The following is a 14924-nucleotide window of genomic DNA, read 5'->3' as shown; positions in this document are numbered from 1 at the left end:
CTTTAAATTATAAACTACAACGAAACAGTGTGAAGTCAAGTGCTTACCCGTATGCCGTAGCTTTCAAACATGACTTCAATATCCTAGGTGAATGTAAACAAATTATATTGTTAGATGATTTTTGCAGGGTTTATCGTCATATTTGTATGGCATATTGAACAGTAATTGTAGCTTCGAACGATGTTTACCTTCATTTCAGTTGCTTTACCAGGAGCACCAGCATCACCCTGTTGAATAGGATGACAAGCTAGCATAAAACAATTTCTTTGTTTCTGTTCCCGCAATAAATAAAATCGCATATCCGTGTCTCTTTTGTAAACATCTGACCCATACCTTCTCTCCTCTCGAGCCATGCTTTCCTGCTTCTCCCTGCAAACAAGAACAAGGAACATTTTGTGTTACCTTTCTAGTCAGTAACATCTTCAAATTATTAAATTGTATAATAATGTATAAACAACATCTTACCTTCATCCCCGGTGGACCCTACACATAGAAACAAGAGGACCAGAGAGGGGTACATGCATTCAGAATGCATGATGATATCAAGCATAGTCCTCATACACACATACAGCCTAACAAAAACAAGTTGAGATCTAATAGCTTTGGATCTAGATCATCAAAACGAAACCTCACAGATATATAATATAATAGAAACATTAACAAATAGCAACACAATGGTTTTTGCCATGCCAAGCTGTGATTGTGACTGGCTATGCCCATTAGCAGACTGAACCATGTGAAGAAGAGAGGGGTGAACTTTGCACTGACCGTGGCTCCAGGAGGCCCCATTGGCATCGGGAACGCCTGTCGTATCTCCTCAATGGTAGCACCCTGATGATATTCAACAGGGAGAGAGGCAAAGTTAAAAAGTGTCTAAATATGTAATACTGTATCTATCCAATATCTGATATCTATCAAATTGTAATATATATATGTTACGGTACATGTGGGAATACGGTACATGTGGGAAAACTAGGGTTAGGGTTAGGTGCTACGTCGACGTGGTACATGCTGGCATGTCTAACCCTAACCCTAATCCTAACCCTAACCCTACCCCTACCCCTAACCCTAACCCTAACCCTAACCGTAGCACCCTAGCACCTAACCCTGGTTTTCCCACATGTACCGTATTCCCACATGTACCGTAACATATATATATCAGGTTCTTAAACCTAAGCTATGAAACCCTTTCTTAGAACGAGAGCATTATGGGTAAATAAACCCAGGCCACGGCCTCACCTCCTGCTGAGTGACGAGGATGGGTGAACCAGGAGGACCTGGAGCTCCTGCGACTCCTTTGCTTCCCTCTTTACCCTGGTGGGAGGAGGAGACGACACTGAAGAGCGACGCCAAGCTTGTTTGTTATAACATAAGAATATTCCCTTTTCCTCATAACTACTTACGTCAGTGCCATGCTCGCCCTTGTCCCCCTACAGGATCAGATCAGAGACACAGTATCAACACACGTCTTACTCCTACACTGTCCTTTCAGAGCTGTCCACTCATGCCTTTGTTTACTCGACTGTGTTGTCATGTTTGGGGAAATAAAAGTCATTTCTGTACTAAAATGAATCAAACCTTTTTGCCGTCCTCTCCTCTTGCTCCACGGTCTCCCTGTAAGAAGAGGACGTCGAAGTGTTAGTATTACAGTACGGCATCTCGTGAGTTTAGAATGATAAGGTTCTATCTCCGTTTAGGGTAGTTCAGAGATATTGAGCGTCAAAGTTTTTCCATTCCATTATGTTTTGTGAGATGGAACCTTTGTATTTTATGAATTACTAACTCAAAAATTTCAACATTTAAAAAAAGAACACCACACAGGCATTAATAAACACCTAATGGATCAGATTATGTCAAAAACGTAATTTTGACCAAAAATGGAGAACCTTATAATTCTAACGTCACGATCTGTCACTGTGAACATGGAAGGACATTACCAGGGAAACATTTTGGAAAGCGTGTTGAGTGGTATGACACCAAAACAGGATGTGCTCACAAGGTTTCCTGCTATTCCTCTCTTCCCGTCGATGCCAGATCTCCCCTGCAGATTAAGACACGACAAAGATGTCACCCCGCAACTGGCAGTAAGAAACCAATGCTGAAGAACTTTTGAACAAATGCTCATGACAGAGAGAAGTTCTACTCACGGGGGTCCCAGGCAGACCAGCTATTCCAGCTATCCCCACCCTACCATGGTCTCCTCTCTCTCCCGTCTGCATGGGCGCACACACGCACACGCACACGCACACACATACACATACACATACACACACACACACACACACACACACACACACACACACACACACACACTATGAACTATTTTATTTTACTATTTGTACTGCTAATTGTATCCTGTCTTATTCGTCTCCCACAACTTGTCACTTTTCCAACTGTCACTTATGTCTTATACTATTGTCACTTTATTTTATCTTGACTTATCCTGCCTATTGCCTATTGCCTTGTCTTGTGCTGCAATAAATAAACAAACAAACATAACACAGCTGCTAGGGTCTTAGAAAAAACGAAGAAGTTTGAACACATTACACCAATCCTGAGATCTCTACACTGGCTACCAGTCTCGCAGAGAATTGAATTCAAAGTACTCCTAATTGTATACAAATCACTTAATGGTCTTATCATTTTACTTTTATGTTTTAATCTGTTTACTAATCGCCTCTTGATTATAATTTGTTTATGCTATATGAAGGCACTTTGAATTGCCCCTGTTGTATGAAATGTGGTATACAAATAAACTTGCCTTGCCTAACAATTTATATACAATGTATTTCTGTAGATGGTCATCCATGAAAGGGTGCCAAAGAAATGAATGAATGGTTTTGATTAAAACCAAAACCCTACAATTGTGAAATACGTCAGTAGGATTCACGTATAGTAGGTAACTAACGTATGCTATAATGAAGCAGACCAGGGCCCAGTGTGCAGTCTTCTGTCCAACAAACGCACCTGATTAAAATAATCACCTGGCCAAGGTCATCTAGCTACATATGTCCATGATTAGTCAGGGCAGACTGCAGCAAAAAGTTAAATAAAGAATTGGACCCCCCAGGACTAGAACTGCCATTATGCGGTATGAACAAAAAGTGTCTTATAAAACATTATTGTGGAGGAATACTACTTTCTCCCTGTTCAATTATGTTGGGTATCAAACTCCCAAATCCAATGAATGAAGACATGTACAAATCTAGCAATGACCAATCATAAGTTTTAATACAAGCTTGCAGGAGTACAATAGTGTCTCTCTCCAAGAGATAACCAGAGTATGTCGGGGTACAGATAACCAGAGTATAACGGGGTACAGAGAAAAGGGTGCAGTTCTTATAGGAGACAAAGCTTCCTAAACATTCCATTCCATCGTATGGTCAGGTCATAATATTTAATACAGGCCATATATAATACTATATTATAAGTCTCTTTCTTGGTCTATCTTTCAGTTAGCCGACATCGCCATCCCATGACCTAACTGGACGCTACCCATCCCTTTATCTCTCCCCCCTGCACCCAACCACACATGGATGTCTCACAGACTTACCTTGATTATACTGTACATATTATTCTGTGTTCTTATGTATATATGTTAATATATGCACTTATAGTTATACAAAATGATTTGACCTTCCGAATAATGATTACTGAGTACTCACCGACCCTGGCTGGCCTTTCTGTCCTGGTTCACCCTGCAGACAGAGACCAGAACCTTCCATGAACTGAACCATTCTGTCTCACCAAGTAAGTCGTTACGAGACATTACATAACTATGATCAGGGTATATACAGGAATCTTGAGGTTAATTTCAATACCTTTCTAAGACTTTTTAAAGACCTTGTCAATATTTTTCCAGACCTCACCGCCACTTCGAGCTGTAACCGTTTACATCAGTGACACCTTTAACTTAACAGTTTTAGTTTGCACTAGACTACTAGACCACTATCATACAACACAATTCCCGGTTCATCTTTGTTTTTTAATAAAACTAATAAATTCACAAACTTTTACTAAAAGCTTTTAGGACTCAAACTCTTTGGACAGAGTCTAATTCAGAAAAATACCTACAAAATTCAAGACCTCATAAAATCGTGATAAGACTTTTTAATACTTATTAAGGGTCTTGATTTTCCCAAAATTGATTGATCAACTTTTAATACTTTTCAAGACACCGCGGATACCCTGGTGATTAGGTTACATGCATCTGACACATGTGACAGGAAGTAGGAGGATGAAGTGGCCACACCTTGGATCCAGGTTTCCCTGGCAACCCATCCAGACCGACTGTCCCTGTCCCTGTCCCCGTCCCTCCCTGTGAAAGCAGTTGACATCATGGTCAACTTGACAGCACGGGCACATGTCCATCAGTTACAGTATTGTAATACGGATAGGCTTAGGTTATAAAATAAGCTCTCATACATACTTCAATTAGTTGTAGTTAACTCAAGTTAGTTCAGTAAAGGTCATATCATCTCCACAGTGTTTGAACATGAACATACCGTAGATATTCCTGGCGGCCCAGGTTTTCCTTCAGGACCCTGCAGTGAGAAGACATACAGATGTTGTTGTTCACTCTGCATATGACCTCTGACCTCTTAACCCTTGACCTATGAGTGACACTCACTGTGGATCCGGTGCGACCCGTCTCCCCTCTGAGGCCCGGTTCTCCAGTCTCTCCTGGTTCCCCCTGATGGAACAAGATAAACACAACACATCCTGAGTCCAATAGAATCAAACAGATTAGAACAGAATTCTGTCGCTCTGAATTCTGGATAAAAAACCCTGTAAAACTAAATGTTGATCATCTACTCAGGTATGTTCCACCAGTTAGAGACTCCAGTAATCTCACCTTGATCACCCTGGTCAGGATGCTGTTGTCTGAGCTGAACTGGGGGAACAAACAACAATCACACCACGTCACTTTTTTAAAACGAATACAACAAAACAACAAGTAACGTTGATATTCAATCACCGACATATTCCCTGGATACATTTGCCTTAGGGGCCTCATTTGGGTTCAATCAAATGATTCTGATCAGCCACACGGTCATGGATGGTTCAGTTTTATGAAGTGGTTATAAGTAGACTTACTTGTCCACCTCCCGGAGGACCTGGTTTTCCCTTTGGAGTGGAGGAAGTTGGATGAAACAAAACAAGACAAGAGGGATGAACAGACAGGAACTAGCCATGCCGTGCGTAGCATTGTCCTGCATCACAATATTGGAGTGTATACAAGAAACACTACGAGTGACATGGCTAAGAAAGCAAAAACTGGAACCTCAACCTAGAATCAAATAACAAACTAGAGAGATTTAAAAGTCCTTGTATCTAAAGCCTGGTACACACATAAAGATTTTCTAAATCTTAACAGATTTTTTATCTGAGAGACACATGAAGATAAAAAATCATGGAATGAACAGTTTTGATCGTATTGTGTGTGGTGTGCTCCGATATTCCCAATACAGCACACCACATACATAAAGATCTGTCCTACGACAGTCTAGAGTCTTGTCCCCCAAGCCAGAAATCTCACGTGATCAGGGTAGTAGTACCCTGACTGACCTGTACGAGGCAGCCACGTGCGACAGGGCCAATAAAGTGCAGAAGAACGAAAAGAAGAAGACGCGTCAGTCAGCTCGCTTCTTGATTGACTACATTCCATTTCACGTCATGAAATGAACACGTTTAATATTTACGATTGTCGGCCCAGACCATTTTCCGAGCAGATTGTCGGGACAAATTTACTCTTAACACACCTCACACCACAGGATAATGTTCTAGGATAATATTGTAGGATAATCTTTAGAGCCATCCGATAATCGGGCGTTTGCTGTCCTTGGCTGGAAGAGGGGAAATCGGGCCAAAATCGGGCAGATTATCTTTATGTGTGTACCAGGCTTAAGTTGTAAAACAATGGGCAAAGTCAATGACGTAAAGCATACACTTTGGTATTCACAACGGGACAACAGGAAGGTAATTCAGCTGATATGAAAACCATGTTCAGAAGTAAGAGTTACGAATAGGAACCTACAGTCTCTCCTCGATCTCCTTTCTTGCCACCGGTCCCCTGAAACAAAGAGAGAATAAATCGGATATCTGCGCATCGGAAAACATGCAGAGAAATCAATGGTATCTCTTTGGCTCACAATGAAAGTTTTATATTGTTCAAAGATCTTACAGGTAAACCGATTTTCCCATAGTCCCCTTTCTCTCCTGGGTCGCCTGGTCTTCCAGGTAAACCTAGAGGACCCTACAACCAGAGAAGACAGTTAAACACGTAAACCTAGAGGACCCTACAGTCAGAGAAGACAGTTAACCAGGTAAACCTAGAGGACCCTACAACCAGAGAAGACAGTTAACCAGGTAAACCTAGAGGACCTTACAGAGAAGACAGTTAACCAGGTAAACCTAGAGGACCCTACAGTCAGAGAAGACAGTTAACCAGGTAAACCTAGAGGACCCTACAACCAGAGAAGACAGTTAACCAGGTAAACCTAGAGGACCCTACAGAGAAGACAGTTAACCAGGTAAACCTAGAGGACCCTACAGTCAGAGACGACAGTTAACCAGGTAAACCTAGAGGACCCTACAATCAGAGAAGACAGTTAACCAGGTAAACCTAGAGGACCCTACAGTCAGAGAAGACAGTTAACCAGGTAAATCTAGATTTGGGATCAAATGCATTGTAATCAATGAAAGGTGCTCCACCTGCTGCGGTACTTCGCGTCAGCGTTGCGTCCGATGGCTGCGTCCAAAGTAGACTTTCAAAAAAGTTTGATTTTTGACGGTGGATGGACGCAGACGTCACAATGAGACGCCCCACGTGGGCCCCGGCGCCCACGTGGGGCGTCAATCACCGCACCTGTGGTGAACTCTTGTTGCAGTAATGGACGACGAACGGCTCATCCTTGAGGTCGAAAAATATTATATTATATGAATTGCGAGCGTCAATGCTTTTCTACGATACTACTGTAATGTCACTTGGACATAGAATAATAAGACACTTGAGTCTGGGTTCAACAAAGGTATAACCAGTTTACTTCGGTTCTCTCGACACCTGTCAGTCACCTACTGGTGTATCATGAACTCTCTCTAGGCGCATGCGCTGTCCTGACTATGAATTAACCCATTCATTACACTACGGATGAATATCAACGTTGATGCGACGCAGCAGATGGAGCTTGGACAACGGGAAGTTGACGCAACGTCGATGACGAGTTGACGCGACGCAGCCGGTGGAGCTTGGCCGTAACCAGGTAAACCTAGAGGACCCTACAGAGAAGACAGTTAACCAGGTAAATCTAGAGGACCCTACAGAGAAGACAGTTAACCAGGTAAATCTAGAGGACCCTACAGAGAAGACAGTTAACCAGGTAAACCTAGAGGACCCTACAGAGAAGACAGTTAACCAGGTAAACCTAGAGGACCCTACAGAGAAGACAGTTAACCAGGTAAACCTAGAGGACCCTACAACAGAGAAGACAGTTAACCAGGTAAACCTAGAGGACCCTACAATCAGAGAAGACAGTTAAAAAAACATGTCATTTTATTATTATATATATATATAATATATACCGGTATATATATATATTTTGTATTTTGTATTATTATTATTATTTTCTATTGGCAATAGGTGTTTGGTTGATGGGTGGATACATAAGGAAAAAGAAAAAATAGAAGGACCTTCATTCCTTATTTGTGTACGCATAAGTGCTGAACTGTGTACTTCCTTCTAATAAAATGTTGTAATAAAAAGAACACACGTTTGCAGCATTACGCCCAAGCTCCACCGTGGCCATCGAGCGTTGCGTCTAATGTGCGTTGCGTCCGAAATTGGGATCAAATGCATTGTAATCAATGAAAGGTGCTCCACCTGCTGCGTTGCGTCGCGTCAGCGTTGCGTCCGATGGCTGCGTCCAAAGTAGACTTTCAAAAAAGTTTGATTTTTGACGGTGGATGGACGCAGACGTCACAATGAGACGCCCCACGTGGGTGCCCCGGCGCCCACGTGGGGCGTCAATCACCGCACCTGTGGTGAACTCTTGTTGCAGTAATGGACGACGAACGGCTCATCCTTGAGGTCGATTTTTTTTTTTTTTTAGATACGACAAATGATAGATTGTACCATGATGCCCAGGTAGATTTGTGACTACATTTATCTATGCTATACTAAAGTTTGTACTACTAAATAAATTGCTATAATATCAGTATACAATCTGAGCCCTGTCCAGTGTTCTGAAAGTGAACAAGTGAAGTGTGCCTGTAGGCATTAGCCCTACACATAACCATTGGTCATACATTTCGTGAGCTTAGAATGATAAGGTTCTATCTCCGTTTAGAATGATAAGGTTCTATCTCCGTTTAGAATGATAAGGTTCTATCTCCGTTTAGAATGATAAGGTTCTATCTCCGTTTAGAATGATAAGGTTCTATCTCCGTTTAGAATGATAAGGTTCTATCTCCGTTTAGGGTAGTTCAGAGATATTGAGCGTCAAAGTTTTTACACACAGATTATTATTGTTGTGGACATAATTGCAGTCAAGGGTGAAATTACTCCCGTATACAAAAAATGCCAGTGGAGCCAGAGTAGAACGTTGACGTTGACGCAACATTGACGCAACGCTGCAGGTGGAGCTTGGACAACGGAGAGTTGACGCAACGTCGATGACGAGTTGACGCGACGCAGCCGGTGGAGCTTGGGCGTTACACAGCAGAGTGACGTCAACTCTCCAGAAGGGTGAGGAGGAACAGTAACAAGTTAGCTGGAAGACAAATTGACGTTACCCTAATTCCTCTCTCGCCAGGCTCACCGGCTGGTCCCTGCTCCCCCTGAAGACAACATAATAGGAAAGAACAAACCACTGGTGAGACATTCGGGTGTTCTACTCAACAGAATGCAACACAATGGGGCTTGAACCAGCAACCTTGCAGTTGCATGGAAATCCTGCTACCGTGCCTCTAAGGAGAATTGTTAGTACGGTACAATTCTTTTGTTAAGTCTGACGTCACACGTGACGTTTAGCAATTTCCGGGTCCAAACCAAAAATTCCCTCCACCAGAGTACCAGTGTACTAAAGCGGTAGAATGACAGTTCAATCGTTTTTTAGACTCGGATCTATTCATACAACAAGGGACACAGCACTTTCCCGTTTTTCCCATATTGTCAGCGTCTTTGAGCCTCGGAAAAGCGCTATATAAATATAATTTATTATTATTATTACTGCAGCATTTCGAAGAGAGCGCCAACGTTGGACCCGGAAACACGTCACGACTTAACAACCGAATTACATACAAGGAGGTGATACTGTAAGATGTTCAGATGAAGATGCATAAACTCACCCTGGCTCCCGTGTCTCCGTTAGATCCTGAGACGCCCTGTTGACAACAAACACCATGTCACCTCCATAGTGTAGTAGGGTGTTCAGGAGGAGCACAGTATACAATGGTGTTGATCCAAATGTAGTTAAGTTCATATGCAGGCTTTCACACACATATAGACAAACACACACACACAGACACACATATACACAAACACACACACACACACACACATACACAAACACACACACACACACACACACAAATACACAAACACACACGCACGCGCGCACACACACACACACACACACACACACACACACACACACACACACACACACACACACACATTTCATCAAGCCACTCAGGATTTACTTACATCTTTACCTCTTAGTCCCGGCACTCCAGGATTCGCAGACAACGCAACACTGCCCTTCTCCCCTTTAAAGCCATCCTGCCCCTAGAGACACGGACAACAACTCATATATACACTGTACTGAATATATTTCATGACGTTAGAATTATAAGGTTCTATCTCCGTAAAAATTTAGATTTTTACATAATCTGACCCATTAGGTGTTTATTAATGCCTGTGTGGTGTTATTTTTTAAATGTTACAATGTTTTAAGTTAGTAATTCATAAAATACAAAGGTTCCATCTCACAAAACATAATGGAATGTAAACACTTTGACGCTCAATATCTCTGAACTACCCTAAACGGAGATAGAACCTTATCATTCTAAGCTCACGATTTATGGTCCTAATAGCTGGAGAAGGAGTAAAAAATTATAATCTTTGTTAATATCCTGTATTACGGTTGGGCAACTTCAGTGAAGCAACAATGACATGGAGTAGATTAAAGTTCTGTACCTTTGCGCCAGGTTTTCCAGACAAACCAACGTTTCCCTGTAAGAATAATATAAGAAACATGAATGGCCACAGGTGTGGGGAAATAAACCGAAAAGTGAAATATAGGAAATAAATACAGTACACATCCTACAGGTTCAGGTGCAGGACTGAAACGATTAAACATGTCTGCAGGCTCTGATATGCTCAGAACAGTGATTTATTGGTGAGACGTACATTTATAAATCATTGTTATAAACATATCAGAGATTGGGAAAGATATTACAAATATTATCGATATCTGTATCATATAGATATATCAATGTGAGGCACTGCTGGGATTTGAATAACAAAAATGTCAAAACAAGATGGCGGCTACTTCACTTCACTGAGAAATGAGGATAGCTTCCACTACAGTATCTGAAATAAACACTATAAACACTAGCAGGCTACTCTGTTACTAGCATAGAAATGGCCATGAAGTTCACGTTCACAAAGTTGGCGTTCACACAAAGGGGACTCTCCCTCTCTCCCCCTCTCCCTCTCTCCCCCTCTCCCTCTTTTTCCCAGCGTGCAGATTTAGTGCTATTTATATCATTTATGTATCTAGCTAAATCATCGCTTATATACTGTATCATCCTATATACTGTATAAAGAATGCTCAGTGGATCTATTCCTCAGTCTGTGTGGAGAAGCAGAGTGTATTTGGTTGTTAAGTCGTGACGTGTTTCCGGGTCCAAAGTTGGCTGAGGCGCTCTCTTCGAAATGCCTCAGTAATAATAATAATTCATTATATTTATATAGCGCTTTTCCGAGGCTCAAAGACCCTGACAATATGGGGAAAATGGGAAAGTGCCGTGTCCCTTGTTGTATGACACTGGTACTCTGGTGCAGGGAATTTCTGGTTTGGACCCGGAAATTGCTAAACATCACGTTTGACGTCAGACTTAACAACCGTATTGTCTGCTGTGTGTGTGTGTGTGTGTGTTGGATCGTCTCACCCTTTCTCCGTTCTCTCCTTTTGGTCCTTGTTGCCCAGGAATCCCAAACCCAGGACTGCCCTGCAGAGACCCAGACGACAAGCACACACATCACCTCAGACATGCTGTACGTACACACATCACCTCAGACATACTGTACGTACACACACATCACCTCAGACATACTGTACGTACACACACATCACCTCAGACATACTGTACGTACACACACATCACCTCAGACGTACTGTACGTACACACACATCACCTCAGACATACTGTACGTACACACACATCACCTCAGACATACTGTACGTACACACACATCACCTCAGACATGCTGTACGTACACACACATCACCTCAGACGTACTGTACGTACACACACATCACCTCAGACATGCTGTACGTACACACACATCACCTCAGACATACTGTACGTACACACACATCACCTCAGACATGCTGTACGTACACACACATCACCTCAGACGTACTGTACGTACACACACATCACCTCAGACATACTGTACGTACACACACATCACCTCAGACATGCTGTACGTACACACACATCACCTCAGACATACTGTACGTACACACACATCACCTCAGACATACTGTACATACACTCGCATCACCTCAGACATGCTGTATGTACACACACATCACCTCAGACGTACTGTACGTACACACACATCACCTCAGACATACTGTACGTACACACACATCACCTCAGACATGCTGTACGTACACACACATCACCTCAGACGTACTGTACGTACACACACATCACCTCAGACATACTGTACGTACACACACATCACCTCAGACATGCTGTACGTACACACACATCACCTCAGACATGCTGTATGTACACACACATCACCTCAGACATACTGTACGTACACACACATCACCTCAGACGTACTGTACGTACACACACATCACCTCAGACGTACTGTACGTCAGGGTTTCCGTTAGAAAAATTTGCCGTCGGACATCGTGTCCGGGAAGAATTCGATTTACCGGACAAACGTGATATATTCCGGTCATCATATTAAAATATAATAAAAAATATTTTTTTCAAAATCATATTTTTTTCCCCAAATCTAATATAGCTGTTTGTCGCGGTGATTACTGTTGTGTAGCGGCCTATATATGCCATTTAATGTCTATTTCTCATCCGATACGATTAGATGCGAGCTATATAATAATATAACATGATTTGACGCATGCGCGCTATGCCATGCGTCAAATCCAGCGCTGAACGGGTCCAGCGCTGAACGGGCGCCTCACTGGGAACTGAACAGACAGCATCGATCAATGAACGGACTCCACATTACGTTAACTGAAGTTTGTTAAATTGTTTGGGATTAATGTGAGTTCTCTATTTTCTCTTTCCAGTTTTACCCTTTTTTTTTAAAATCAATAAAACAACGTCATTTCTATAACCAGGTCTCGCTGTTTGGGAAGGCATTTCGTTTAGCTCGGGAGTATGACAATGGGGAGAACATAACTGTTTATTGAGAAACAATTGATAGGCAGTCTGGGATACGTATATAAAGAAATACCACATGTCTAGATGTATAACATTTTATTGAACAGTAACAGTGCAAGCATGTAGGCTTCTGGCGTACGGCTAGCCTAATTTCCGTTCATATGCCTTATCAGATAAAATAAAATAGAATAAAACTCTTTGAAAATAAATAGGCTTTAAATTAACTTGCAATGCGTATGTATAGGCTAATTTCCGTTCGATGTTACAGCCTAGGCCTATCGCCTATGCCTTTTCTCAGATAGATAGGGGATAGCCTTAAATAAAATAGCCTAGAGTAAAAACTCTGAAAATAACAATGGCTGTGTCGTGTATTTCTCTTATTAGTTATGAATCAAAGAACAGTTATTGAGTTTAAGACGATTTAATTAAAGTACAAAAACAGGGTATACGTATACCAACAGCTGGAGCCTTGTGTCTGTCCTCCTCTGCTGGGATCCGCTGGTAAAGAGGCCCCCCCTTGGGTCTCAACCCTATTCATCAACAATATGCAAATACAGTCACAGGCCATAGCCTATCACCTTATCCAGATGGCCATGAGGGCCGTCCCCTGTGATGTCACCACGGCCCCAAGTCCGAGGGCTGGTCAGATTACAAGAGCCATTGCCCAACACTCAGGGGGCTATTTGCACAACATTGCACAACACTCCCCTTCAGCATATATATGGGCCCCTATCATACTATCTATAAATGTGTGTGTTTAAGCAGAAATATACGACAGCTGCTCATATAATTCAGCTAGTACTTATTAGGCCTACGTCGCTTTTTGGCAGCATTGAAGCGTGCAGCTGCGGACTTGAAATCAAAGCTGCAAAGTGTCTCTCCGCAACTTGCAATGCGCATTAGCCGTGTGACCTTGCCCTCCCCAAGGCGACTTCGGTCCGCAGTTTTAATTCGGTTCTGCAGAGAGAATCCTCTCTCTGCAGGCACACTGGAGACGGGAATCAAGCAGGCTATCTTGGCCAGTGTGGCCCACTCTGGGTAAATTTCGCTGAAGTCTCGGATGAGGACTTCGCAGGCTGTTGAGAAACGCAAGCCCCCATAACCACGAAGCGCTGTCATGACACCGATGGCATCTCGTTGCACGTTTGTGGCATCGATGACCGGGGCTGTGGCTGGTGCTGAGTCATCATCGCTGGTCATTTCTTGGCCAAAATGACCAATGATGGTCTGGATGGCCGGTTTAGCATATTCTTCAAGCGCTGAGGGGACGGAATGAGTGATAATGAATCAGTGATGGCCTATTTTTTTTTTATGACAAAATGACATCAACAGCCAGATTAACTGAAAAGTAGGAAGGTTTAAATGTTATCCTGTTGTTTTCATCATTGTTGTTATTATAGCCTAATAATTATTATTGTTATTATGATGATGATAATTATTATTAGCCTATGATGGGCGGCGGCCATAGTCTGCATTTTAGGTTATTCAAAAAGGACTTAATTAAACAGGCTAGCTTCTACTTACCATCCTGCGTCTGTGGGTATTGGGAGGGGTTCAGAAGGATGTCGAAGCTGTTCAGTACATCTAGGGAATCTTCGGGGAATCGCTCGTGTAGTGCATCTACTAGATGCTGGATGTAGCGTGCTCGGGCATTTTTAAACGCCTGAACGGACCGGTCACCTACATGTGTCACTCTGACATCATTGTACTGGCAGTCCGCCTGGAACTTCACTTCTTCTGGGCCTGGGGCATCTCGTAGCTGTGTTAGTGCCGCTTCAGAGTCAGACTTCTCCTCAGGCTCAGACTCATTGTTGCTTGGCTTCATGAAATAATTCCTAAGCTTACTTTGTTTTGCCATCTTTCCATTAATGTAATCGCTCGCTATGGTGCACTTTGAGCTGCAACGTTTGCGTATTACTATGGTGGACGGGTTGGCAGGGTTGCCAGATAGGCATGGGTTACCGCCGAATGGGCTACTGTGTTTAAGCGGTAATAGACTGGTTAAGCTGTAATCCCATCTGGCATCAATCCCATGTGGCACCTGTGCGCTGTTTCGCATAGGCCGGCCTACACATTAGGAGTCATCATCATGCCGGTGTCAAATCATATCATAATAAAAGAAATACATAGCCTATATATTCGTCTTTTTTAAAATAGAAGGAATCAGAATGTGAACTTTAGCGAATTGTATTCAAAGGGAATTATTTTCACCGGACAATATGTCCGGACAAGAATATGTCCGGACAATATGTCCGGACAATATGTCCGACGAC

At 42.5% G+C, this 14924-nt stretch overlaps 1 protein-coding gene across 1 annotated transcript in view; it reads right to left on the bottom strand.

Moving 5' to 3' along the window:
* The window catches only part of col7a1l (collagen type VII alpha 1-like), a gene marked incomplete at both ends in the record, with an annotated part of 123082 nt that overhangs the window by 43492 nt on the left and 64666 nt on the right, over positions 1–14924 (bottom strand). Inside the window, 15 exons of the mRNA XM_080538281.1 lie at positions 48–83; positions 189–227; positions 334–369; positions 466–483; positions 769–831; positions 1240–1314; positions 1404–1430; positions 1579–1614; positions 4631–4693; positions 4856–4894; positions 6185–6256; positions 8791–8835; positions 9704–9784; positions 10196–10231; positions 11173–11232. Of these exons, the coding sequence (XP_080394407.1) occupies positions 48–83; positions 189–227; positions 334–369; positions 466–483; positions 769–831; positions 1240–1314; positions 1404–1430; positions 1579–1614; positions 4631–4693; positions 4856–4894; positions 6185–6256; positions 8791–8835; positions 9704–9784; positions 10196–10231; positions 11173–11232 (726 nt within the window). The remainder of the gene's footprint in view (positions 1–47; positions 84–188; positions 228–333; positions 370–465; positions 484–768; positions 832–1239; positions 1315–1403; positions 1431–1578; positions 1615–4630; positions 4694–4855; positions 4895–6184; positions 6257–8790; positions 8836–9703; positions 9785–10195; positions 10232–11172; positions 11233–14924) is intronic.

Source organism: Nansenia antarctica (genome assembly GCF_963989245.1).
Source record: "Nansenia antarctica genome assembly, chromosome: 8".
Classification (NCBI taxonomy): domain Eukaryota; kingdom Metazoa; phylum Chordata; class Actinopteri; order Argentiniformes; family Microstomatidae; genus Nansenia; species Nansenia antarctica.
This window is presented reverse-complemented; position numbering and strand designations above follow the sequence as displayed.